Below are 27,497 nucleotides of genomic sequence, written 5' to 3' on the forward strand. Positions count from 1 at the left end.
CAACATGGAGTATCTGTGAATCGTTCAGATGCTGTCACATCATCATCTCATTTCAAAATCAAGGATGAACTCATTATTACTATAAATCTGTGAAGATTCTCAGACATCTAGCTCATGGTAATCTGAAAAAGTCGAACGGGACTCGGTTGTTAAAGATGTGTCACCTTTAATCCAAGAGACTTCTGAGGTTTGAAATCCTGTGTCAGGCAGGGAGCCTATTATGTCACTCGAGCGTCATAAACAGAAAAAACAAAAAAGCTGGTGATACTATACCGATTTGGGATCGATTGTTGCCTCGATTAAACTTTTGGAGAGAAAGGTAATTTATTTGTTGAAAGAACCATTGTTAAAGCTCCAAACAGCAGTAAAGCAATACAACTCACTCCCATTATATAGTTGATACTTTTTGGTGTCGTTATCACTATAAATTAAATTATTATTATTGTTTTTAGACACCTGTCCACACTTTTTCTTGTATTTTGGTAAAACTGGGTTAGACACTTTGATATGTGCGTTCAAGTCAAGCTAATTTGCGCAGCCCACAGGTTTTTGTGAATGGTGTAGAGAGCAAATATTACGCTGGAAGCAGCAGTGGAGAGGATCGGCTTGTGACAAAGACCATCATGCGCACCGTTACTTCCTCCTCACTGGCCGTGTGTCTGCCCTCTCCCACTCACACTCGCTCAACACACACATGCTTCCACATACCGTCCCGTGTCACGCCTCCACCCTGTGCTCCATGCTTTTGGGTGCTTGTCATCTTTCGATTCAGTTTGTCTGTCCCTGACTGTCCACGGTAACGGAAAAAATGCACTCAAGCAAAGTGAGTAGTTGTCCTGCTACAAATTGTCAAATCTACAAGTAAAATACATTCTCAAAAATCTTAGGACAATCTCTTATATTATTTTATACATTTCAGCTTGAATGCAACAAGAGTAAAAACATCTGTAAAAAAAGTAAGGGATACATGTTCGTTTTTTCCCCCGTGGGTGTATCTGTGTGGTTTTCTTGCAGTTGTTTGAAATTGTGAACCGTGTGCTCATTCCTCTCTCATGTGGCCCACAAGTCAGACTGACTGATGCTCGAGCCTACTCTGCTGTCATTGTCATGTTTCCCGAACGTACGCACACATCATACTAAAGAATCGAAAGTTAGATTATTAGATTTAAAAAATGATGAATGGGAAATTGTTATTTTACTGATACGTTCAGTGAACCAAACACTAAATTAGGTGTAAGAATAAAACTAATGAAAACATATTAAATGCATGTAAACTAAGTTGATTTTAAGCAAATGTATTATCTGATTTACATTTTAATTCATTTATTCTATACACTGAGTCAAATGTAAGAATACAAACATCAAATTGAATGGAATAATCAGGAATAACAGATTTCTTAATGCTCTGTGAGCTGGATTAAAGTCATAGTTGAATTCACCCAAACATAGCAAACACCTCACTTGTACATGCTTCTGTGACACACACACAACTCACAACACACACGTGTAGCATGTCAAAGACAGCAGGCGAAGGGCCCGAGGCCGTCAACACGTCTGCTTAGCGGGCCGCGTCCCATGCGAGTGATGCTAACATTCTCTCCCATTGCTCTCTCTTTGCTCGCCTTGCATGTTCCGCCACTGCTGCCCTGATCTGATTGGTGTAGAACTGACTGTGCGCCCAGGAGGGCAGGACCACTGTGTAAGTGCGCATGGAGCTCATCTCATGTCAATCCCCTTTGCCGTCTGAGCTTCTTCGTCTTTTTTTTTTTTTTTTTATGTCTTGGTTCAAGTACACCTCTTGTCGCAGTGTTTCCCAACCTCATTGAGCCAAAACACTTACTGTATTTCATGTGACAAAAATCACAGCACACCACTAAACAAAAATAGCCGAAAAGGCATATACACTGAAATAATGTGTGAAATCGGGGACGAATAAATAAATAATGATAATAATGATAAATAAATGTGTAACTGGACACCTGATGAACACACAGTGGTTGGGAATGACTGCCTTGAATCTCACCATATTGTTGCTGTCCAATGAAAGAGATGTATTCTCCAATCAATCATAGCCTACTTTTATTTTTGTTTCAAAGAGGAGATACATGATTTTCATCAGCGAGTAAGGCTTTGCAAACAACATGCATGCAAGAAACGACATCAACACATGTAGTATGTCCTCCCTGCTCCTCCCTGCCCGCAACAAACCAGACGAACGTTTTCTGTAACTGCAAATTATTCAACTCCAATCTTGCCATTTTCCACAATAGTTTGCAGCATAATAGTTGCTAATCAGTGGTAATGTAACATTAAGGGCAGATTTGAAAAAGGAGGTTTCCCTCTGCTGTAGATTTAATAGCTGGAGTGGGTGAATGGTAATTATCTCGAGTGACATGACACATTTAATTACATGCATTGCTATTCTACATTTCAGGAAAGGGGGAAATTTTGAAGAATTACGATTAGAAGAATTTCCAGATTTACCAGTTGTGAATTTAGAGTGAATCCATGCATCACAACTTCACTTGTACGTCCTTAAAATATTCACAAGACCTGTATTTCTTTTTTCACGGAGGGTAAAAAAATAGAGATAGTCTATTAGAGTCTTTGTTATGTTGATTCATCTTGGCTTTTCCGACAGTTTTGTTCCTACAGAATTTTTCACCTCACTCTTAAGTGGTGTGACAAACCTAGTGAGCAGTTTTTTCCGTCAGGTTAAAGCTCAAGACTGAACTCAATCGCTTTGAAGAATTGCTCTGATTTTGTGGCAGTTGTTGACCTCTACCTTTGCACTAACCTCAACTTCTGGCGCCAAGTTTAAGTTTGCACCAAGTGGTACAATTTGTTCTGATTGAGTGAAGCTCTTTCTGAGTTCTTCAAAAAACGGAGGATGAGGGTATTTGCAAGTAGTGAATCAAAAACAGACTCTATTTTGTCACACACATTTTACACATTTGGAGACTTCATCTGACTGAATAACTTGGGCATTTTTAAACATCGGTGAAGGTACAGGCCTTCAGCAGAGCTTTGCCATGGTCTCGCTCCATCGTGCATAAGCGTCACTGAAACCCCACTGAAGGAGTAACTGAGGTTAGGCTCATATATTTTTGGGGGTAAAAAAAAAAAAAAAAAAATGGAAATATCAAGACCGCTTGGTGGAAATTCAGCCTGTTTCCATTCTGACCTGACCTCAAGCCCCTCTGCTTTTATGTCTGCTTCTGCTCATCTCATTCAGACTTTTCAGCAGTCTAGGTGAACTCCACACCATTTCTCAGAGAAGCTATGGCACCACGTACACCATCCGCCCCGGCAGCCGCTATCCCGTCATGCGACGCACCCCCAGCCCGGGCTCCCCCGACCGGGGCGACCCCCTCGCACGCTTCTCGGGCTACTCGCCGACCACGCCCCCTCCGACCATCCTCAAATCATCCAGCCTCAGCCTACCGCAGGAGCCCAAGGAGGTTCGCTTCGTAATGCGGAGCTCCAGCGCCCGCTCTCGCTCCCGTTCGTCTTCACCGTCGCCCTCGCACTCGCCTGGTTTGGGCTCGCCGCTGCTGGCGCTCAGACCCTTCCACCAGAAGCCCCTGCACCTTTGGAACAAGTACGATGTGGGCGACTGGTTGGAGAGCATCAACCTGGGAGAGCACCGCGCCGGCTTCCAGGAGCACGAGATCGAGGGCTCCCACCTGCCGGCGCTAACCAAGGACGACTTCGCCGAGCTTGGCGTGACGCGAGTGGGCCACCGCATGAACATCGAGCGGGCGCTCAAGCAGCTGCTGGAGAGCTGACCCCAGCCCTGAGACCACACCCACAACGCCGGCTGAGTGGATGGAAAGGCAACAGCTCCTCTTTAAACGGGGCGGCGCCGATGTTTGGCGTCATGTGCCGAAAAGGAGGAGCCAGAAGCTTCATCCTCCACATCCCGGAGGAGATGACGTCTCCATGTTGTTGGGCTGTACCACACGTTAAGCCTTGTGTCATTTTCAATTGGCAATCAAAAATCAAAACTGAAAGAGTGACGGATTTGTTTTTTCATTTCACACATAAAATGCAAAAAAAATGGTGTTTTAATTGTTTGCTCAAATCAAAAATCTAAATGAACCAAAAGACTGAATTTGATTTGAATTTATTTATTTGTATTTAATCAGTCAGGTTTTTATTGCAAGTGTGGCAATGCCCTGCCACAATCATTACAGATAACCACAATCCTTCAACAAGTAATAAAATGGATACACATTCTGTAATTAAAGCAAGATTACTTGCAAATCAGGAAGAAAATTTCCCACAATATACAGTTGTGACAAAACTAACCAATTCAGGTTAAGATAAAAAAAAAAAGTAACAATTCACTCCTTGGTTTTGCTTAAATTATTTCACATATTTCTAATTTCATCCAATTTTTGCAGGGTATTTTTGCTTGATGGAATATGATTGTGATCAGGACTGATTGAAGAAGCGCAACTTATCTTTACTAATGCGCTGTACCAAAAATATTATTACATAAACCTGACCAATTAAATATTCAAATAAAATTCTGTCCTGCGGCCCTTTTTCTTTTCTTTTTTGAGTTTCCTGTTTTTGATCAGAAGTTAAAATTGAGTAAAGAAAATTCACACTTTTCTTTCCTAAATGAGCTGAACAAACAATCACAGAGTCACCTTTTACTTCTGGGGATTTCTAATTGCCAATTAAAAACAGAAAAAAGGAATGATACATGGATTGCCCTCCTCCCCTCTCTACCTCTTACCCCACCATCCACCAGGCCAAGCCTTTTTGTGGTTTTCGAGTAAAGGAGGAACGAGTTCTCGCTCCAATTAAAAAAAAAAAAGCTCAGTTGCCTTTCAACAATATTTGTACAGAGATCGACGAAAGCGGCGGCGAACACAATGGACTACCACAACGTGTCTGCTCAATATCTGCTGTTGTTTTTGAAGAAAGCCCCAACAGGAGCAGCTTCACAGACCACAGGAGAAGCCTTGCTATACCCAGACTGTGCTATCCATTCCTTTTGAAGAATGTTTAACCAACACTCGTGGCTTTTTTCATAATCAATTTTTTGGGGGTTTTCCAAAGGGAATCTTTCATATGTACAGTGGTTATAAAAAGTCTACACACCCCTGATTGAATGCCAAGTTGTTCTGATGTATAAAAAAATAAATAATAATCAGACCAAGATAAATTCATTCAAACTTTTCCACCATTAATATGACTTATAATCTGTACAACAGAATTGTTAGAATAAATACAGAAGGTACTTACTTTAAGTTACTTTAAGAAGGTATCCATATGTGTGTAACCACATTATTTCACATGTTTATTTTTACTTCCCTTTTTTTATATCTCAAAAATCCGGCATTTGAACCGGTGGGTGTAGACTTTTTATTATCGGTATTATATAACAATATGAATATATTTCTAATGATAGCTTTCAATTTTGGAAAGGAGAAAATGAATCTGCACCTGTGTACGGTTTTTATGATAGAAAACAAAGAGGAACCTATTCCGATAGTTTAACTAATTTCTTCAATTTATACACTATATATTTGAAGGAGGGAAAACGTGTATTAATATGGACATGATTTTCTTGTGGGGAGTTGATCCCTTTATGTGCACATTTTCCTCAAACTGTAGCATGACGAGTATCGCATCATGTCTTTTTGTTTTATTATTAATATTCTTTTCTTACGGTCTTCCTTCATACTAAAGGGCATCCCAAAATGTGAGGCAAAAATCCTGCTGTACGAGACAGGAAATCCAAACAAAAGGCTCTTCTACCTCTCAGCAATGGAAGGTTGGAGCACTGGGTACAATAATTAGCTTCGGTGCTCACAAGGGGATTGTTATTACCAGCGTGCTCTTCGTCACCTCTTTGCACCACAATTGATTTGAAATGTAACATAATCGAAGCAATGTCGCTGAAAAGGGTTGACAGGTATAAATCAATTAAGGCACGGCGGCCATTTTAAGCTGAGTACCGGCGTTTTAAAAAGCTCAATTGTATCCGTATTTGTAAGCGTGTACTGCATAAACCAACGGGTTTGTGCTATTTTCTAAATCAAAGGGACCAAGAATGCTATTGATCGAGGGATACTCTATCTCAGGGGTGTCAAACTTGTTTTTTTCGCGGGCCGCATTGCAGTCATAGCTTCTTTCGGAGGGCCATTAGGACTGTCAACCCAAATAAATGTATGAGCACCTCATATTATATACAGTAGAAGCTACAAAACAAACTGACAAATAACTCGTTTTCAAATCAGACGAGTAAAAACTGGTCAAATATTAAAAAAAGAAAAAAAGATTTTAAAAGTGAAGACAATTTGCAATTCTAGTAATGACACACAAATTTGATGCACAATTTGTCTTCGCGGACCACATAAAATGATGTGGTGGGCCGTATCTGGCCCCCGGGCCTTGAGTTTGACACCTGTGATATTGGCATTAGAACGACATTATAGCTGTGCAAGTAAATTTCATATAAGAAAGTTTATTGACGCTTTTGTGTTTTACACAATTTTACGTTCAATATTCCATTCCTTGTGATTTGGAACAGTAGCAAGGCCTAATGTTCTCGACACGCTCCAGTAAAACTTCCATCGCTGAGATGGTCAATGCCGGCCTTCACACCAGCCCCATTTTCCAATCAAAGCTCAATGAGCCAAACGCAAGACTGCGGGGATGGGAATATCTCTGAAAAGTCTTTATGATCAACATGGCGGACTTGAAGCATCGCAACTCGTCCATATGTATCGCTGCTGTCCACTTAGTAAGCAGAACACCGTGGCAAACTGTGAAGAGCGACGAGAGCCAGGTTGTCCACAGAGACAAGGTTACAATCTCGCCAAGGAAAGGCGAGCTCATTTTTTTTGTGCGCCCACTCGAACAACATCTAAAAAAGTTTTTTTATTTTATTTTTTTTTTTCCTCGAGTCAAAAAATAAAAATAAAATAGCGTTGGTGGGATGTAAGAGTAGCTAGCGCTCACTGTGACCTCACTCACTCACTTTGAACTGCTTGGTTTTTTTTCATCTTTTCTCACTGTGGTTAGATTTTTGTAGTGTGTGGAACATAATGATAGAAAAAAACACGCAAAAGTCATGCTTAATTCATTCTAAACATACAATACTTGTAAAATATATTTTAAAAATCGAAAAAATGTATTTTAAATCAGAAGCAATGTATATAGGATAGATTTCTTATAAATTTTTGGAAGACAAAAAATATCTATACATAGGTCTATATAGATATATATACAGTATATAAATATATATATATATATATGTGAATGTTTGGCATACAGTATATGCATAATTAACCACCTGTGGAAAAGGTGAGCAGATTTTATTCTTTCTAAGATCTTTTGAATTATGAACTTTAGGGGATGATTTGCACAAAACATAAAAGGTGACAAGGTGCTAACATAGAAGCCACCCATCATCCAAGTGCGTGCAGCTGGTCCCCCCCAACCCAACACCTCCCTTGGACCCTCCAAACCGCAACATTGTGTGTGTGTTTGTATGAGAGTGTAAATGTTTGCTTGCTGATTTACATCCATCTTTACAATGGGTCCACAAGAGCCTTACTGTATTACCATCAAAGATACCTACAATATATGGCTTGGAGACATTTGCTCAAAAGCACACATGATTGAGTGCGCTATATGGACAAAAGTACTGGAATGAGCGGACGAGGGTCTTTAAATGACTTCGATTTGATGCATTTTGTTTTTTTGTTGCTGCTTAAAATGCCACAATTGGCATAGTTGTTGAGCATTTTCTCAGTAGCGTTTTGCTTTTTGGCATCAGTAATTTGAAATTTGAATATGGGCTGAACTAAATGTTCTCAGTGACGGTCGTGGAAGCTATTCAAATGTGACAAATGGCACCTCCAGACCGGTGACAGTCCAGAAAACCCATCCAAACATCCTATTATGAATTTTGCCTTGAGTTTTGGAACACAAAAAAAAAATCCCAAAATTATCCAAAACATTACAAGGTGCTTCTTAAGACTTTTGTCCAAATTGTGTGCCTGTGTGTATTTGGAACAAACATCCCCACAGTCAATTCTGCATTGCGAACATAATTCCCACCTTTTAACTGATCAATTTCACTGCTTTGTTGACCACTTTCACTTCCCGTTTGCCCTTTATGACACCAACGCTTTGAGTTGATCTGTTATGGGACAAATACGAAAAAAAAATGTGCCAAAAAAAAGCAACTTTATAGTGCATATTTGTCATTAGAACTCTCCTAGTTGCAGCATTTTTGGAGCTGTTCAGACTCAATAAAATGGTGCCATCTCCTGAAAATCTTGAGAAATGCATTTGACATTTGATAGCTCGCTCACTTCTTGACCACCACACAGGTCATGCAGTCAAGACTCGACTGCGTCGGTCATTCACAATATGTGCAGAGGCAGGCTTAAATAAAGTCTGTGTGTGTGTGTGTGTGTGTGTGTGTGTGTGTGTGTGTGTGTGTGTGTGTGTGTGTGTGTGTGTGTGTGTGTGTGTGTGTGTGTGTGTGTGTGTGTGTGTGTGTGTGTGTGACACAAGTCCGAGCCTCTAGATTTTGAGCTTTTGTTTTTTTCCATTTTGACTTTGTGGCGAAAGTATGGCAGTTTATGAACACACAATTGTTTTGAGAACACAGTTGTGACACATCATTTGGGGCTAATGAGTGGAAGTGAGGGGGTTATCGTCGTGTTTCAATCAACAAAGCACAAACCACACGGCGAATGTGCGCTGTGAACTTTTTAAAAAGCCTGTCTGGTAACCGACTGAGCTTATCATGGAAGGGTTTTCATTTTCTTTTCACTGTTGTTGTTTTTCCTTTCCTTGTTTGCACTGAAGTTTTTCAATGGTGGATCCCTTGCAACGTCTCAGCCTTGTCGCGTGGCGCTGCATATAACACATCATTCAGCCCGAATGCAACAATAAAACCAATAAGTGGACATACGGCGAATTGAGGCAGCGACGGTTACGAGATGTTGCAGGGTATAGTGCCACCGCAGAGATACATTTATTATATTATGTAATACATTTATAATTAAAACATGAACTGCTAAGTCAGTGCCTTGGTACATTTATTCACAATTTACAACACTTACACAACTTATTGACAATGTTGAAATAAAAAGGACATTCTTTGTTTTCCAGTATGAAAATGACATTGTTGATGATTCGAGTAAACAGCTGCTAGCAAACAGGCTGTGCAACCTGAAACTAATGTAACCAAACCAACACCAGGAACAAGGAAGCGGAAGTGGTTCATGGTACATAGTGACATGTACTGTTGCTAAGGAGTGGAAAATATCTGGAAAATAGCATGGTAATTTGGAAAATAAAGTATTCGCCACAGGTACAGTGCTGCTTTGAGATAGGAGTTGTCCTTTGGCCAAATGGCTTGAGCTGGTGATGGAGCCACTGACACTATAGCCTGCCTCAAGTTTCATATGAAGGGTCAATCTTCTGAATTTCTGGTTTATTCCCATAAATCCTCCTTAATTCTCATGGAAACTTTCCAGTTTTGATAATTCCTTACATTTTGCAATTCTAGTAACATGATTGTGACTGCTCTTAATAACATTCAAACTTTTATTCAGATATGAAGCTGGTAAACAACGCACTGTTTCAATTCTTCCAGCAGGTAACCTGGATACAAATTGCAAGAGGTCCTCGGTTTACTAAGGTCCCAAACATGCGCGATTTCGAGGGTATGTATGGCACACAATGCACTTGTTTGCACAGAGGTGTAAAAATACATGGTCACATGACATGGGATTGCAATCTCAGTCACCACCGTATTTGCTGCATTAGCGTAGGCTAGTGACTGACAATAGCGGGTTACGACATAAGCACGGAACTACGTCGTAAATCGAGGACCCGTGTCTACCAACAATACATAAGCGCAAGTCTAGCAGAGGTCATGATACTGCTTCAGGACAGAGGATGATGGTTACGTGAGGACTTTGGTCAGGGCAACTCTGGGCTCTCCTCCCTATCGACGTCACCGCCCTCCGCATTAGAATGCACTTCATTCTTCTCAAGCTCAAACCTCTACAAAAGATACAATATCATCATTGTGTTGAAATACAAGTAAATAATTCTTTATGAATGTTTTGTTTTTTCTTATTAAGACATTTGTTAAGACGTTGCCTTCATACTACCAGCAGTGGAAAGCATCAACTTGCCTCCAGTTCTTGCATGACTTCATCCATGAAGTCGCTAGGGTTTTGCTTGTATTCCACGGCTCGCTTGATCATCTCCCGGAACATCTGTCGGGACAAGTTAGAAATCAAAGCAGCCAACGCTCATGCCGGCCGAGTGGAGCAGCTAGGACTACAGCCAATTGGGAAAAAGCAAATGGGACCGCATCCACCTGCATTAAAAAAGACAAGAGCTCATACCTTAACGACGTTAGTGCCATCGGCAGCAGATACAAAGTAAAAAGGGAGTCCTTTCTTTTTGGCAAAGTTGAAACTTCGCTGGGTCACCTTCATGTCAGCTGCAGATGAGAACGTACCGGTGAGGTCATCGAGATGTCATTGTCATTAATAGTTACGCGGAGCTGCAAAACAATGGAGACCCACCGTCGATCTTGTTGGCCACCACACAGCAGGGGATCTCGGGTCTGTACTCTCTGAGCTCCTTGTACCAGTTGGCCAGGTTCTTGTAAGTGATCTTCCTCTGGACGTCAAAAACCTTACGGGCGAAACAAGAGAAGAGAGTTTAGGGTGCAAATCCGGCCCAGGTGTGCAGGTAATGTTTTAAGTAATATTTTAACAACATACTAAAGTATGCTGCTCTATGATGAATGCGTGTGTCTTACCATGATGCAAGCATGTGCTTTGTGAAAGTATGAGGGGTGCATGTTATGAAACCTCTCCTGGCCAGCCGTATCCCAGAAATCTGTTGATCAAGTCAACGTTAACTGCAACTTGCTGAGACCAAGAAGTGTGTGTGGGTGTGTATGTGTGTGTGTGCTACAACATACCCACAGTCACAGTTCTGTTGGCCAGAGTGGCTTTGTGCTTGTAGAGTGTCAATGCGTACGTTGACAACTGTTGAGGATGACTGAAGGAGGAATTAAGGAATTATTAAATGCCGCTTTTCCCAACTGAATGGGACCAAATCAGCTTGGCTCGTTTTTGGAGGGAAGTGGCCCGTGTAAGGCAAAGTGGAAACTGTGGACTACACTGCACAGGACAGAGAACTTACACTTAACTATAGATTGTGAGTACTATGACTACTTGTACAGTGTATTTTTGCATCAATACTTGTGCTTGCTATGACTTTTGTTTTTCCTGTAAGTGTCGCTTCTGCATCTGGGTCATGGTAATCAGCAAAGGCTAAATTGAGGCAATGTGAGCTCTTTGTTTGTTTGTTTCTTCTCTAAAACATCTAAAATAACTAGGAGATTATGCTAATTGACTAACGATATGGTTATGTAAATTGTCTTGGCCATTTCCATATGTGTTGTGACAGTTATAGATACAAAAGGGGGTACAGCTACAGGAAATATCAATGCCTACGGTATATATCACAAGGCAATGTAATGTGCATGCTGCCCTTGTATACTATAGTTGTTGTACCTCCATGAAGGATACTATTCGTCCAGGAGATATCTCTCCATCAGCCTGAAGAAGAAATATTTCAGAGTAACAAGTTCACAATGACACATTTTTGTTTGTTTCTCTGACAACATACTTGGATTTGCCGACTGCACTGTCGCCCAGACAGATGATCTTCACTTGTTCGTCCGCGTCGTACTTCTTTTGGTCCAGCTCGGGAATGTTGTTGTCATCATCGTCGGCAGCCATTTCCTCTCCTCCTCCTCTTCCTCCTTGTGTGTGATTTTACCTCCACTTCGATTTAAGACGATTTTGACATTGCGAAATAGCTTCCCAAGCTAGCGAAGAGTAGCGGCTCACCCTGTCCACCGTCTGGTTAGTAGAGACTGAGCGGGCGGTGTTATATTTCGCCTGTGTACATTTGACTTGTTAGTTGAGCTCAAAGGAACTTAGTCTGAAAACGACGGCATCTGAGGACACTTTTTTTTAATAGAACCAGCGGATTTTGTATAAAATTGTGCAGTTTGACTTGCTAACTGGCTCGTTCCGATTAACCGAATTCAGTTACCATGGATATTGAGTTACGTTTTACTACCACCTTGCCACTATTTATCATGTATATATCTGTATTTTGATTTTGTAAACTAGTCGATGTGAAAATGCTAAACGTCTATTACCTTTCCGTTCGTAAATTTACAAATCCGTGCTGGCGGCGGATTGTGTTTCTACGCAACGGGGACGCCTAAAGGACCCCTCCTCCTTTGATTTGGGAGTCTGCGCTAGTGCCTGATAAAATGTCCTTTGACATACTCCAGGGGTGGGCAAACCTTTTGACTTGCGGGCCGAATTGGGTTCTAAATTTTGACCGGGGGGCCGAACCAGGACCAGATGGATGTAGTGTTTGTGTGAAGTAATATATATAAATGACATGTAAAGGTCATTGCATAAAAGGTTTTTACTTTTAGTAGATTCTAAAGCATGGATATTAAAAAAAGCTTTTTGAAAACAAATGCATTTATTAACAGCATCAAAAAAAGATTTCACCCAAAAACTCAGTGATTTTTATTAAATACGACACTGTTATTATGAATAACATTTTCCATCACTTCAGCGCCTGCAGGTCAGATTTATGAAATGTTTATCTAATGAGGCGAAATCACATCCAACGGCAAACATTCTGACCAAATACATACATCATCTTGAAGAATCTTGTGATATAGGGTGTTCTTACTGTCATTTTGGCTACTTTTTTTTTCTGAGCCTCGAGGAAGAACGAAGTAACATAAAAAGCAAATGTTCGGTTTCCATTTTCCCATTATTAAGTATTACAGTATTCAATTTTACATGTTGTTGAACAACATTCTTCACCTCGTTTAAAGTAAAATATTTACTTGTCTGTTTTATTTTATACTGGGGTTTTTGTCATCCGTTTTTTTCATACATTTAAATGTTGTTTTTGCAGTTGTAGCACAACAAATTATCTTTGTAACGGGTTGCGACATACACCAAATTAAAAAAGTGGAACTAAACGACTCTGGGTCACTGATAACTAGAATGGATTGCTTTGTCAATCCAGGATTCCAAAAACAAAACACAAATGCACAAAATATTTGCCCTATACTTTTATTTCAAAATATTGTAGAGCAGAGATACACAAAGGTACATTTAAGATGATAGTGTGGCATGTTATTTTCTTTCTCAAAATAGAAGGGGTTTCACGTATGTAAGACAAAAATAAACAATTTCATTAGAAAACATTCGCACATCTGTTCATCAATTCTGAGTTCTGTATGAATTTTCTTCAAGCACTCCTGCTTTCTCCCACATTCCAGAAACATCATGTTAGGTTCACAGACAAATCTTAATTGTCCATACTGGGGGGCGTAAGTGCACCTTTTTGTTTTTGTCTATATACTGTATGCCCTGCAATTGGCTGGAAACAAATACAGGATGTCGCTGGCCTCTCTCCCAAGGTTATTGGAGATAGACTCCAGCTCACCCTAGACACCAGCACTCAAGAAAAATAAATGACAAATATGGTACAACAAATGACATAATCAAGTTATCTATCCTGTGTTTACTAATATTATGTGACTCAACATGATGCTGAGTCTAAAGCAGAAGGTGCATGTCATCTTTCAATTGAACCCTCAGTTTCATTCCCACCAGCTGCCTTTTACCACTTGTCAGTGTGAAGTTAAACGAGCTTTAAAGACTTTTGACAACGATCCACGTCCGTAAGAGGAATCATGGTGTTTTCTGAATGAAGTCTTCCAAAACTGAAGGCTGGAGCTTTTGAGTGTGTAGAGTTGACCTAGAACAAATAAGGTCTTCAGTCAAAGAATCCAATATTGATAGCATTGTCTATCAATTACTTCATGTAAGATACTAAAAGTGACTCAATCAATCAAGATATTAAAAGTGACTCCATCCACCCACCCAACCACCCACCCAACCCAACCAAAACCCAACCAAAACCCACCCAACCCAACCCAACCCAACCCACCCAACCCACCCAACCCACCCAACCCATCCATCCCATTCCATTCCATTCCATTCCATTCCATTCCATTCCATTCCATTCCATCCATCCATCCATCCATCCATCCATCCATCCATCCATCCATCCAACCTTCTCAGGGCAGTAGACTCCAGGTGCTGGCGTCTTTGTAAAGCTTGTGGGCAGGAAGTTACGTCCTGGCATGCTGTACTGGGGAGGTTTGGTCAGATAGGTTTTAGGATCCACAGCTTGATAGGCCGCAGGGCCTGGAGTCTGCAGGAGGATGTATCAATTAAAATAGGACGGATTTAGGTAAAAAAAAAAAAAAGATAGGTCTTGCATATGTTTACCTTTGACAAATCATTAAAAAAGTTGCCAACTTTGTTGCGACCACTCATTGTGTGTGAGGGCACGGCGGGAATGTTCACAGTTTTGGATCCCAGGACAGGAGGCAGCATGTTGGATGCTGGGCCTGCAGTGACAGGCAGAATATGAAGTATGACATACATGGACCATTGTCAGTATTAAAGGTCAGCGGCGAATGGATGCTCAAGAGAAGGTGCTGGGTCACAGCCCCTCCATGCGTGGAGGTGACTTGAAGACAAAAAGTGAGCTATAGCATCTATGTCCTATAAGAGAAACAATTTGGTAAAATACTAAAACATGTCCAGGCAAGTCAAGCTATGCTAACTCACCGCTGGAGTTATTATTCATCTATTTCAACTTTTATGTCTCATCATAACTCTGAAATTGTAAAGCAATTCTTTATTTGCAATTCTACCTAGCTGCCTCTGATTGTTACTGTATCTATCAGTTAGAATGTTACCGGGTGTGGTCTGGTTGCTTAGCACTGCTTGTTTCCACCGAGTAGACAACGTATACGCAGGTGAAGAATGAAATGTGACCTTGGCTGCATTTGCAATGTGGTAGCAGTCTAAAAAAAGACAAGAAAAAGATGCAATTGCTTCAATCTCGTTTACTTGACATCGTCTCCACAGTCCGATATTCATTTGTTTTTCTTACTGGGCCCAGGGACTTCGTCAAGTGCCCAATCCTTACGACGTCTGCCAAATGAAAATGCCGGTGTTCCATCGCGGCCATTTTTGGTGATGTTGGAGGGAATAAAATGGGCAGGTCCAGGTGAGACGTGCTCTTTGGTCAATTGACAGGTATGGCCAAAAGTGTAACTTGGCGCTTTGCGTTTTGTCGGATCGTGGTTATTAGCACCTTCAGATGAAAATGGAAGGTACAGATGTTAGCACTCATTGTAACAGTATCAGCGAAATCTTAGTAGTAGTAGCTTGACCTCACATGAGTGTGCAATTTTTGTTAGAAGGCTGCATACCATTTTTATATAACTCACATATATATATATATATATATATATATATATATATATATATATATATATATATATATATATATATATATATATACACTACCGTTCAAAAGTTTGGGGTCACAAAATTGTTTGGGTGACCCCAAACTTTTGAACGGTAGTGTAAACATTATTATAATAAAATATTATGAATTAAATATTATAGATTATCTTATATTTGTATAAGATTATATATAATCTATGAATATAAGTATACATATATATTATAAGATTTTTTACACAGAAGATTATATATATATAATCTATAAATAATTATCTAAATAAATATATACACTACCGTTCAAAAGTTTGGGACCCCAAACTTTTGAACTGTAGTGTATTCAAACTATAATTTGCATGTTTTCAACACAACTTTGATTGGTTTGCATTAAGACGTAGGCGACGACTTGAGAAAAATATATGACTTGAGTCATACCTGTGAGGGAAGGAAGTGCATAGAGTGCTCTTTTGGTCCCCACCACCCCACCAACTTTAGGATTTTCGTCAGGCATGACCTACATCAACAAGACATAAATTGATAGTTTCCTTTCTATTGGACAACTCAAATAGAATTAAACACAATTTTATTTAATCCAAAATCTCTTCATCGGGTGTCTTTATTTAGGGGTGGCATTTATGAATAGCTTTCCATACTGTACTTTTTAGAAGCTGATTACTCCAATAACCTTTATTGCCTCAAATTATGAAAATATGATACAACTAGTAAAATAATTTAAAACAACTTTTTATTTGGCGAATACAGGTATACACCATAGAACACAGGTGTCAAACTCAAGGCCCAGGGTCAGATATGGCCCGCCACATCATTTTATGTGGTCAGCGAAGACAAATTGTGCAGCAAGCTCGTGCGTCATTACTGGAATTGCAAATTGTCTTCACTTTTAATATCTTTTTTTTTTTTTTTTTTTTTTAATATTTGACCAGTTTTTACTCGTCTAATTTGAAAACGAGTTATTTGTCAGTTTTTTTCGTAGCTTTTACTGTATGTAAAATGAGGTGCTCATACATTTATTTAGGTTGACAGTCATAATGGCCCTCCAAAAGAAGCTATAACTACAATGCGGCCCGTGAAAAAAAATGAGCTTGACACCCCTGCCATAGAACATTACATGCAACTAACCTTTTACGGCTCTCTTGGACTTCCGGTAAAATTGCAACACGTCAAATGCAATCACATGCTAACCAAACTGATTGCTTTCCTGAAGCAAATGCATCCTGACGTCGGCCCTTGCGTTTGACATCATTAGAGGCCAAATATGATGATGCATTTTGGATTAGGGTGACGTGCGAGCGAAACACAGCGCACATGCCATGAGTAGCAATGACGTAATGACATCAACTCCCAGGCCAAGCAGGCAACTGGGGACGAGGGGCTACTTTTACTCAAAAAGTCCAGCAGATGACGCTGTGATAGCAACAAAAACGCTACGTGCAATGACTCATTTTCATTTTTAAATGTTTGAATGTGTTCTTGTGTCTATCGCCGCCATTGTTTTGTATTAAACTGTAGAAGTAGCAGTAGGAGACTAGAGTTACTCAATTCTGCTGACGTATGTCCTCCCCTGGCATGTACCTGTCAGCGCTTTACTAAAATGACGTCACCAACGTGGACTCATTTGAAAAAGTTTTTATTCCGCATTCTTCACATGATTCACTTGTAAATTACATTATACTGTAGATACACATATACTATATACATAGTGTTTCCATTTATTTGTACATTGCAATATACAGAACGTACTTGATTTTAGCAGTCATTACAAATACAGTGCAGTACAATTCAGCCCAAAATGATTTGAGAGCCAGACAAAACTTGCAACTTTTTATTGAGAAACGGATGTGCTTTTTTTTAAAAAAAAATGGAAAGTGGCAAGGCCATTTGCCATTTTTGCTCATTTTGCACATCTTGTGCACCATTCTGAAGTAACCTCGTAAAGTGCTTTTAAAACATCACCTGTACCATTATTAAGAATGAGTGTGAACACTTCAGGACCAAAAAACATTAAACTGATTGATGGATGTTTACCAAACAGCAACTGTACAGTACTGTACTTTACCAAAATAATTAAGAAAAATAATTACTTTTACTGTTATTCTTTTTATTAAAAAATATTGTAGATCACAATGTAGTTAATTTCTCTAACACTAATGAAATCACAAGTGCGACCTGCTGGATGCATATGTGGGAGATTTAACAAGCCTTATTTGAGGAGCCACAGTAGGATGTGATGGAAAGGACATTTCTCGCCTGTTTGCTATTGTGAACAACATTCACAATAGCAAATCACATGCTAACCAAACTAAATGCTTGACAAGACAAAATATTGCAAACGCTGAACTGTGAAATCCAATCAACAAATCTCATCTGCTGATTTGGGCCTCTTTGCTTCATCTGATGTCACGGTGTTGAAATCCCCCAGCTCAAAGATAGGACAATGACTGTTGGTATCTGTCTGCATCCATGATGGGGAGTACGGTGTATTGCGAGTGACGCAGTCCAAAGGTGAAGGCTGGCGCTTTGGAATGCGTGGTGGTGACCTGGACAATGTAAGAACATTTAGCTCCTACTTTCTCCTACAAAAATTGACTACTTGTATACAAATAATCTCTGGACAAAGTAAGAACATTTAGCTTCTGGTTTCTCCTTCAAAACATGGACCACTTGTATACAAATGATCTCTGCCTGCCTCTATCAAGTGTGAAATGAAAGGAAAATAAACTAAAGTAGCTATATATGGTAAAAGGCTTTCTGCTTGTGCCATTAATTTGCAGTCTGGACATACTAGATAGGATCTACTGTTAAAGAGCAGCAATGTCTACAAAAATTACCAATAACACCCAGAAGTCAATATTTGTTCTAAGTTGCATATCTGAACAAAAGATGTATGAGGGTTGGAAAGTAGCTGCTGGTTTCATTCCATGCCCTAGCTGCGCCACCAGTGCAATGGTAACAATAAAATTTGGGAAACAGTGTATTAAGACATATGGGAACTGTTCTTTGTGGGGGGGAAATGCATAATTGGCCCCAATAGGAAGCAAGACCTTCCCCACCTTCTCAGGACGGTAGACTCCAGGTGCTGGCGTCCTCGTAGCACTTTGAGGTATGAACTTGCGCCCTGGCATGCTGTACTGAGGAGATTTGTTTAGGTAAATTTGAGGGTCCACAGCTTGATAGGCTGCAGGGCCTGGAGACTGAAAGATAAAGTACAAGAAACAATGTTAAAGGGACTGTTTGCCATTTGAAGAACAACCTATCAGCGATAGAAGGCATTTGGCGTACAATAGCGGGCACACACAGTAGTAGCCGGTCATCAGCACACTCTCAAAAGACTGACTTCAGGAGCTTTGCTGAAACTAATTTGCCACAACAGAGCAGAAGACTATAAAACAGAAGGAGAGCAAAGGGAAACTGAATTAGGGAAATAGGGACGTTCGATACCATTACTTTCTCCTTCTGACACCAGTATAAGATTTTTGCCAGACATTTGCCTCACAGTGGGATATGAGCTTTATGAATTAAACCAATAATGTTCGCATCAGCATTCTAAATGACAATCCACATCAAAAATTGCATCTTAATGAGCATATGACCACTCACATGGATCCGTCAGCCATGCATGCCATTTAGTTTCTGATAGAAAATGGCCACAACAGGACACCCTGATATTAGTGACTTGTATCGTCCGCCATCGTGAGTAATCAATACATTGGAGACCGATATTGACCCGATGTGATACCTGGAATGAATATTCGCCCATCCCTAATCAGAAGCGATTCTGAATAAGCAAAACCTCTGATAGACAGGTTCACCACATCTTTTTTATTTTTAATTGTACGTGGCAATTGTAGTTATTGTTGGTTTGTTTACAAACCTAATGCTAGCTTAACACTGCATTGCTAGCCCACTGTTTTGTTGAAGATGGATAGGTGTTCCGAGGTTTGCAGTAAGTTTGTATGTATGTGAAAGACAGTCGCCATGTGTGTGGGGGTGACTGAGTGAATTTAATTGTGATTGGCTGTGTCGCTCGGTGAGTCTGAAGTGTTTTAGTCAATATTTCTACCTTTGTGTTGTCTTCCGTGAAGTTGCCATTTTTACTGCGACCGTAGAGCGAATGTGCGGGTGCTGCGCGTATATTGACAGTTTTGGGTCCAAACACAGGAGGTAGAGTGTTGGATGCTGGACCTGCAGGGACAAAATCGTTAAGCAGCGGGCCAAATTTAATTATCACCCCAGCCTTCCGATCAAATTTAGAAAAAACATGCTTCTTCCTGAGCAATTATCCTGTGATGGAGCCGTGTGTGATTTGAGATTTTTTTCTCTCACTCTGCTCGGAAAATGTTCAAAGGCAATATTCATGAATATCAAACCTGTTCAATATTAATGATGGAAAATCTTTACTGTATGTGTGTGTGGTCAAGTTGGGCCAAACCATCTCAAGAACTTGAAACTTGAAACTTTATTCATCAAGTTTGTTTACATAAGCAGTGAACCTCATCTGAGAATGCCTGACAATTCTTTTGGAGAGTTGTAGAATTACAGAACTGTAGACATAGTTTTTTTTTTTCTTTGCTAACCCAAAAGAAGTGTAAGAAATGTCAAAAAGAGAAATGTTACCGGGAGTAGTGTGGTTGCTCGGTACAACATTTTTTCCTCTCCCGGACAACGTATAGGAAGGGGAAGAGTGATAAGTGACCTTGTCTGAACTCTCAAGGTGGTAATGATCTGAAAAAAAAAAAAAAAACAGCAAGAAAACATGTCATCATTTCCAACGTGGCCGAGGTGCGCTGCAAAAAAAAGAAAAAAAAAAGAAAGAAATGTGCGTTGTGCTCACTGGGTGCAGGCACTTGGATGCGCGCTCGTTCCTTGGGGCGACTGCCAAATGAAAACGCTGGAGTTCCATCACGACCCGTTTTGGTGATGTTGGAGGGGATGAGGTGTTTAGGTCCGGGCGAGATTTCTTGCGAGCTTATGTCATAGGTGGCCCGAAAGCTGAAACTGGGCGCTTTGTATTTTGTCGGATCATGTAGTGATGAACCTGGATGAAGGGCAAAAAAAAAAAAAGAACCCTTATATTATGTTACCACAAATCCTTCGACTGGTAGCTGAGAATAAAAAAAAATTCTACCTGTGAGTGAAGGCAGTGCATACTTGGGCCCTGGGCTACTATAGAGGGCAGCTATCGGCCCTCGAGGCCTGTGGGGCCTCCATGATCCGACCCAAGGCTCTTCATCAGGCATTATCTGTAACAAATACTTATTGTTTGCTTTCCATTCAATGGGCAGTGTGAAAACCACCAGAGGGCCTCCACTTTCACAATTTACCAATACTAATGGAGTGGTCCAGGTACATCCTGCACTGGTTGCCAGTCATTGGCAGGGCACAACAGGTGATATAAAGTCTACATACCCCTTGTCAAATGCCAGGTTTTTGTGATATGTAAAATAAATGAGACAGATAAATAATTCCACTTACTTTGTAGTTGTATGTAAACAAGTACAACTTAATTTTATTAGGAGAAATAAATCAAAGCATGCATACCCTCCTAATAAATGGGATGTGGTAACTTTGTGTATATTTTATATTTGACTAATTGAAATTAAGGATTTGTCAGGGGGAAATTTACTTAAAAATCCATAACAAGATACTTTGCAGAAAACTCATGCAAGCATGGGGAGAACATACAAACTCCACACAGGATTATTACAACCAAGAATGAGGGAGAGATGGTCACCACTAGTCCACCCTGCTACCTGCCTGTACGTCACCGATCTGTAAATATTACACTAAAACTCTTAGGTGCGCCTGTTACTCAATAACAAAAAAATGTCTCCTAGGAAGGAATGTTTATTCTAAGGTTCAGTATTGATTCCGTTATTTCTAAAGGGGGCCGGGTGGATTTTAAATGTTGGTTGAAATAGTTTACCTTTCGCAAATCCCGATCCTCATTTTAGTCTTCCTCTGATCCAGAAATCAGTGCGTTCATTGAACTACAACACAAATTGTTTCAAGCCAGCCCACTTCACTATGGCAATGTTGCCACGGAGACGACTGCACATGCTGACCGTGTTGTGTTCAAAATCTTCATGCAAGTGAAGGAATTTACAACACTAGACATTTTATTTAAGAATTCGCAACGTGCAATTTTGAAAACCCGTTTTCCTGAACGCATCATACTGTCTCTAGTTATTACGTATGCAATTTGAGCCCACAAACTACGATCCCTAGCTGTTAATTTAAAATGTATTTTTTTTAAACCACACGACTGACCTGTCAGGACGGCCCTAGATTTTCTTGTCGAAGTTTCTTGCGTTGGACAAAAGGTGCTATCCAGCACTTTAGCATCCTGACGCCGCACCCGCGTCCCGGCTGGGAGATGACATCATTACAGCCTGAATGTGATGACGTGTCACCCAGCGGCCCATTTGTAGTCAAGTGGCGTGTGTGAGAAACACAGCACACAAGTGCTTATGCACTAAACGGTTGTGTTGGTTTGACAGTGCGACGCTAACTCCAACCCGACCGGTGGTGACGTCACAGGTTGAGGCGCTCAAACAACTCTTCAGTTGGCACCTCGTCTAAAAGTTAGGACAAATATGGAAATGTGGCATTTTGTCAGGTCGAGTTCGCACAATGGACTCACGAAAAAGTGGATCCGAAGGCGGGCGGGGCGCACGCAGATAAATACTACTAGCGAGATTGCTTTACTTGCGTCTTTTTAAAGTTAAAGGTAAAAGTTAAGATAAGTTAAGTTTGACCGACTTGCACTCCATTCTAGCATCCCCAATTCTTTTATGTTTTATGTGACAAATTATCACTAAACGGGTGATTAAGGCGACACTTCTGGATTACCAGCGGATGGCGCTCGTTGTCTCATAAATAAAAACATTGAAACCGCGTTAATATAAGATTCATTATTTTATCCAAGATTTTTTCCCCAAATCTGGAGGCTTAAACTTCTAATTACATTTTTGAGAAAGTCTCAATAACGTTTACAAACAGTTGCTGCACTTGTGATCACATTTCTCCACTCGTAATATGTAATAAACACAGAAGCAATTCTTCTTTTACACTCAATGTTTTTTTTTTTAAAATAATATTCATTTGGTTGGTCAGTTGTTTAACCCAAATGATCCACTTTTAATGTATCAAGAAATCATTTTGAAATACAATATTTTTTCCTGTTCACGGGGTAATTTAATATTGTTATAAAAGCACCACTATCACACCAACAAGTTTATTTTCCCATTTGTGGTCAAAAGAAAAAAAAAAAAAAAACTTTGCCGAAATGATCGAATTGACAATTGGTCCACTTCAAAGTGTAGCGTCCCAGCTCCAGGCCCACCGGATTTAACAATTGTTGAGAAAGTTCTCCCTCAAATGGGCCCTAATGAGATTTAATAAACGTGCAAGGCTTTTGATTTCCTCTTGAGGTCGCTGTTGAGTAAAAAAGGCTATTGGCTAGTTGTCAGGCTTTGCTCACTTAGAACATTGCACTGTTTATTCGCTTACCTTTGTCAGTGCTCGTATCAGTCGCTGCAGCACGGCATCTTCTCTATGCGGACACAGCCTGGTCACTTTGTTGACACAGCTCAGCAGACAATAGATGGTGTGCCTCTGTGACTGGAAGGACAATAGGATTGCTCGCAACTCTTGGCACCAGAAATTGCTGGATTTGAAAATGCAGTTGGATCAGACCACTTTGTGGAGTGAGCTCCAACCCATGCAGAATCTAACCAGGTCAAAGACTCTCTTTTCCTCAGTAACGTTTGCTTGCAATACATTACGATTAATCGACTACTAGTTCTAAATTCAACTTTTATTTATTACATAGGCCAGAGTGATAATGATTGATAATTTTTTTTTAAAAAGATAAATAAAAAGCACTAAGTGGAACAAACAAAGTGATTGATACTTTATAGAAAAAATAAAAATAAAAAGCACTAAGTGGAACAAATTCACGATTTGCATTCATTACAAGTAGCAGAAGTGAAGAGAATTATTACTATCATGACCACCATGTCCAAGAATGGAAGTGCTAGGGACCCCCTTTCTGTTTTGTTAAAAAAAAAAAAAATCCCAATATTATTGCCTCTCAAAAGAGTATCTTGCCCAAAAACGACCTGATCTCTTGAGCTACACCTATTCAAGAGACGAAAGAATGAGTAGCTTAGCAGCTACTAGTTAGCCTATTCCTGTGATTAAGATTGATTAAGTATTATAACGAGTACAAAGGAATATAAAGATTATTGGATACTTTACCTTCTTGAGCACACAAAAAGGCTTCCTGTTAGGTTCCACACAACTCAATCTTACTATATCCTCGGCACCAAGAACGGGATCCTGTGTCAAGATGGATCAAATATGTTGGAGCATCGGATTGGATGACTGTTAAATATCAACATGAGCGTGTTTTGCTTGAAGTCCACTGACTGACTTTTAGCTTCTCAAGCCAGGTCCAAAGCAGGCACGTGAGAACCTGAGGATTCGTCTCGGTCACCAAAAGAGCCCAGCCACATTCACTGCTGTTCAGCTCCTCCTGTTAGGAAGGTGAGTGAGTGACCTGACTTTGGAATATTGTATAAAAATGTGCAGATGTGGGAGATGTACCTGTAGAAGAGACGACCGCTGTAGAATGGATTCTTCTGGTGGACTTAGGTCTGCCATTGCGTTGGCAATGGCACGAGCCACCGAGGTCGGGCGCACGTTGTGTTGTGTGCTTCTGCACAACTATTGAGGAATAATCTTGAGTCGGAGCATTCATCACGCAATTGGTAATCTTAAATAGTCGGTCTTGCTTTTACCTCAATGTTGGAGCTGTACTTGGATTGATCCTTTTTGACCGTAGACTTAAACATCCTACCAGAGCTTTTTCTCGGCTGCTTAGCGCGTGTTTGAGCGCGGTTGTTGGTGGTGAGGTGTAATGAAGGTGGGGTAGTCTTGGAGCTCACTGGTCTCAGTTCAGATCCTATGGCATCCTTTGCAAGCCAGGGACTCATCTCCAGATCCTATAAGACAAGATACAATAGCATGACAGTTTGCTTTTCCTATTAGAAACAATACAAATGAAAGCAGTCAGAGGCTAACATACTACTATATAATGGAGGCAAAGCGGAACAACAAGGCCTCGGAGATCGTCACTTCACGACAATCCCGGTAATGTAAGCGATGAAATCTTCACCCATCCTGAGTGTACAGTTTTTTTTCTTATGATAGATGGTGCTATACTGTAATGAGCAGTCAAGAAGGAGACCTAGCTGTGTATCACCTTCATGCATGTCTCTGTTCTATTTTCTGAACTATGGTCATTCTCCTCTTTGCCATCTGTAGTGGGTAAAGTCACAAAAAAAGCCAATTGAAGCAAAATGCACTTGCTCATCTTAAGACGCTCACTGACCTAGAGTCTCCCTTGATATGGTGATTTGGATTTTTGAGTGTGTGAAATCTTTTAATATTTACCACCATCATGCTGAGGTCAGAGTCACTGTAGCTGCGTTTGTCCCGAAGCAAGTCCCTGTTTCTCTCTGAGAATCCTAGCTGCCCATCCCAGGAGGACACAGAGCCCACCCGTGCAATGTTCTGATCTTGGCGCAGCAAGGGCAGGAACTGTTTGGACACCAGGGTCTCCCTCACCACTCTGGTCAAAATCCTCAGTTCTGACCTCTTCTCCAGTTCAGCGTGTATCTCCGGAGCTGCAGGTAGTCCCATCGCCAAATAGGAGATGTGCATGCACAAAAGGTACACCACCTGATGAGATGGCAAGAGGGGGATCAGTGATGCTGTACTGTTAGTAACACAGATAACGATCAAGTCCACACCTTGGGTATGTATCTGAGCGTGCGAGCCTCTTGGCCGTGCAGCAGGAGCGCTTGGCGGTTGAGGTAGTGCTGCAGGGTGACGGGGGATCCGTGTCGCAGGCTGAGGTCTGGGTACTGAACCAACTGCGCGCTGAGGAGCCGAGCAAAGTCGAACACTTGGCTGATCTGCCCTCGGGTTTGGATGGAGCGAGGCCTCTTGATGCGCACATAATGGACGGCCTCGCTGGGACTGATGCGCAAAGTGTAGATCAAGTAGCAGGCTATCAGGACACCTGTGGAGCAGTCATAGTGCAAAGTTGCGCGTTGCGTGCCGTTACGGTTGCTGGGTGGCTTCTGATGGAACCCAAACCTGTTCTGCCCAGGCCTGCGTGGCAGTGCACAGCAACCCTGCCTTCCCCCACCGCGAAGGCCAGCACCTTTACCCCATCAATTATGTTGACCAGGGAAGACACGCAGAAGTCTGGCATCCCAAAGTTGTAGAAGTAAACTGCAAAATGAACACACGTGCTAAAAAATCCTTTGGATGGTCTAGTGAAGAGAATTATTGGCCTCAACACCCGGTAATTGATGAGATCCAATTCAACAGCAGTACAAAAATCACTCCGAGAACTACAAATGGATGAAATGTTGCTGTTCCCTTAGAACTGTAAGAGTCTGCACTTCTGGGAAGACTTTTCTAAGACGTGGCTCTAGGGAAATCTTGTCCCACAAAGAAGTACAAAACTGTTGCAAATTCACGTGAGTATATAAGGTGTTAAGAATGCTAGTCTGTCTTAATGTCTCAGCCCTGTGACAGACAATCTATTGTGGCCGTGCCACGTTCCCTGGCTCTAAATCAGTGTTCGGTGAGTCGGTCTCAGGGGTTCAGCAGAGGCTCCAATGCGGAGGTCCGAACACACCTGATTCATCGTGTAAATTCGTTAACAGCAGAACTCACACTGATTTGCAGGTATGTAATTTGTTGCGAGTTCATGTATTGTGTTGGTTTTGTTCTTTGAACGAAGCTCATTTTGTGCACCAGTAAAAAACATCTATGCCTTGAATTTGGAAAAAAAATAAAATAAAATTAAAGAGGGGTCCGGTGAATGCGCATATGAAACTGGTGGTGTTCCGTACCTTCAACAAGGTTAAGAACCACTGCTCTATATCATCTGGAATAGGGTCCAGCTCACCCTCCACTCTCAACAGGGTAAGCAGTGTAGAAAATGGATGGATTGACATATTGGCTATCGTTGGTTGTTTACACAAGAGTATCGAGACATAGCTAACATACAATGCTGAAATTGACTATTTGGTGGTATACTCTACTAAACAGTATCTCACTGTCATTCTCCATGAAGATCTGGGGTGAGTATGTGAAGCCACTTTTGGGGTCCAGGGAGGGTCCACAGTGAGCATGCTCTCCTGGCATTTGCATGTTTATGATGGATCTAATGTTTAATCTAGGGAATAAGTCATATATGAGAAGAACACAATGCCACCACCCACAACTGTTGTGGACCTCAGACTTAAATTCAAGACAATACCGTTGGAATTGCTCAATGATGTCATACTTGTCAATCAAGAGTTTGGATGGTCGTGCCATGGCAATGATGTCATCAGTCACCCTGGAATTTCAGGAATGAGTGCATTGTAAATAATCAAGCACCCCAAGGTCCTCATTAGTCAGGAGACAATGAAATAGTCCTACCATGATGAGAAAACGCCTCGGATGACCTGCTGGTTTGCTTTCCAACACTCTGGTCCCTCATAACGGCAGTCCACGCCCCCGCAGGCCAGCAGACACAGAAGCTTGGGAGGGATCACCCTTACCAGGTTCTCCCGGGCTTGGGAGTAAGCAGGTCGCGGAACTGGAACATGGGTCTGCATCCTACACCGGGGAGGTGTAGCACCCCCACCCAATATCAGACTATACTACACAACTGTCTGGTTTGTCAATTTAACTCAGAACTTACCTTTGCAAATGTGTTGGACGGAGGTACGATAATTCCCATTAACCGTAGTTTGTACAATTAATTGTAGTTTGTTCAAAAGCACACCATGTAAAGGTGCAAAAAGTGAAACAGAACACACTTGTTGTTCAACACCGACCCATTCGACTGCTTGCTGACAGGCACAGACCTGATCCATCATTGCTAAGCCAGATTAGCTGTCATAAATGCATTACGCCAATTAAATAGTGCTTGTACATTCACATGCAAACACTATGTATCTCAAT

At 41.0% G+C, this 27,497-nt stretch overlaps 4 protein-coding genes across 8 annotated transcripts in view; 1 reads left to right on the forward strand and 3 right to left on the reverse strand.

Annotated features, from left to right (window-relative positions):
* Positions 1–8,547, forward strand: part of shank3a (SH3 and multiple ankyrin repeat domains 3a) — a 124,479-nt gene extending 115,932 nt beyond the window's left edge. Inside the window, exons 22-23 of one of the 2 annotated variants that reach the window (XR_009714870.1) lie at positions 1,665–1,699; positions 3,236–3,342. Coding sequence is in view for 1 of the 2 variants with exons in the window: in XM_061282180.1 (XP_061138164.1) it covers positions 3,236–3,788 (553 nt within the window). In the remaining variant the exon portion in view is untranslated. Of the gene's footprint in view, positions 1–1,664; positions 1,700–3,235 lie in introns of both variants that reach the window. The other variant, XM_061282180.1, reaches the window with a different exon arrangement.
* Positions 8,548–9,060: 513 nt separating this feature from the next.
* On the reverse strand, positions 9,061–12,329 carry rabl2 (RAB, member of RAS oncogene family-like 2). 4 transcript variants are annotated; one of them, XM_061282183.1, is made up of 10 exons: positions 12,242–12,318; positions 11,925–11,975; positions 11,701–11,836; positions 11,601–11,630; positions 10,988–11,067; positions 10,823–10,902; positions 10,584–10,695; positions 10,401–10,498; positions 10,185–10,268; positions 9,061–10,050 (listed from the first exon to the last, which is right to left on the reverse strand). In XM_061282183.1, the coding sequence occupies exons 3-10, from the start codon at positions 11,811–11,813 to the stop codon at positions 9,967–9,969; spliced, it is 681 nt and encodes a 226-aa protein (XP_061138167.1). In that variant the 5' UTR covers positions 11,814–11,836; positions 11,925–11,975; positions 12,242–12,318; the 3' UTR covers positions 9,061–9,966. The 4 variants fall into 4 exon arrangements, with proteins under 4 accessions (XP_061138167.1, XP_061138166.1, XP_061138168.1 ...); XM_061282182.1 differs by having other exon boundaries at positions 11,925–12,329; XM_061282184.1 differs by lacking the exon at positions 11,925–11,975 and having other exon boundaries at positions 12,242–12,320.
* Positions 12,330–13,213: 884 nt separating this feature from the next.
* Positions 13,214–16,773, reverse strand: cimap1b (ciliary microtubule associated protein 1B). The gene is made up of 7 exons (XM_061283935.1): positions 16,584–16,773; positions 15,879–15,957; positions 15,088–15,291; positions 14,891–14,998; positions 14,415–14,536; positions 14,197–14,337; positions 13,214–13,878 (listed from the first exon to the last, which is right to left on the reverse strand). The coding sequence occupies exons 2-7, from the start codon at positions 15,952–15,954 to the stop codon at positions 13,762–13,764; spliced, it is 768 nt and encodes a 255-aa protein (XP_061139919.1). The 5' UTR covers positions 15,955–15,957; positions 16,584–16,773; the 3' UTR covers positions 13,214–13,761.
* Positions 16,774–17,075: 302 nt separating this feature from the next.
* On the reverse strand, positions 17,076–27,148 carry zgc:77752 (uncharacterized protein LOC393862 homolog). The gene is made up of 16 exons (XM_061282619.1): positions 26,970–27,148; positions 26,603–26,886; positions 25,629–25,766; positions 25,280–25,551; positions 24,921–25,208; positions 24,266–24,469; positions 24,072–24,191; positions 23,899–24,000; positions 23,724–23,804; positions 22,974–23,084; positions 20,590–20,704; positions 20,296–20,499; positions 20,079–20,186; positions 19,525–19,646; positions 18,515–18,655; positions 17,076–18,001 (listed from the first exon to the last, which is right to left on the reverse strand). Exons 1-16 carry the CDS (start codon positions 27,146–27,148, stop codon positions 17,885–17,887), a joined length of 2,586 nt encoding a protein of 861 aa, XP_061138603.1. The 3' UTR covers positions 17,076–17,884.
* Between the last annotated feature and the right edge of the window lie 349 nt (positions 27,149–27,497).

The sequence above is a fragment of the Syngnathus typhle genome, linkage group LG7 (assembly GCF_033458585.1).
Source record: "Syngnathus typhle isolate RoL2023-S1 ecotype Sweden linkage group LG7, RoL_Styp_1.0, whole genome shotgun sequence".
Lineage (NCBI taxonomy): Eukaryota > Metazoa > Chordata > Actinopteri > Syngnathiformes > Syngnathidae > Syngnathus > Syngnathus typhle.

Coding starts and splice junctions, on each gene's coding strand:
- rabl2 (XM_061282182.1), bottom strand. CDS start 11,813: ATGGCTGCCGACGATGATGACAACAACATTCCCGAGCTGGACCAAAAG. Junction 10,903..10,987: donor CAACAGAACTGTGACTGTGG/GTATGTTGTAGC, acceptor CTTGATCAACAG/ATTTCTGGGATACGGCTGGC. Junction 10,499..10,583: donor GGTGGCCAACAAGATCGACG/GTGGGTCTCCAT, acceptor TCTCATCTGCAG/CTGACATGAAGGTGACCCAG.
- cimap1b (XM_061283935.1), bottom strand. CDS start 15,954: ATGCCTGACGAAAATCCTAAAGTTGGTGGGGTGGTGGGGACCAAAAGA. Junction 14,537..14,890: donor AAGCAACCAGACCACACCCG/GTAACATTCTAA, acceptor CTGTCACTGCAG/GCCCAGCATCCAACATGCTG. Junction 13,879..14,196: donor GAGTCTACTGCCCTGAGAAG/GTTGGATGGATG, acceptor TATTTGTTCTAG/GTCAACTCTACACACTCAAA.
- zgc:77752 (XM_061282619.1), bottom strand. CDS start 27,148: ATGCAGACCCATGTTCCAGTTCCGCGACCTGCTTACTCCCAAGCCCGG. Junction 24,192..24,265: donor AGTACAGCTCCAACATTGAG/GTAAAAGCAAGA, acceptor ATTCCTCAATAG/TTGTGCAGAAGCACACAACA. Junction 18,002..18,514: donor GAGTCTACCGTCCTGAGAAG/GTGGGGAAGGTC, acceptor TACATTGTCCAG/GTCACCACCACGCATTCCAA.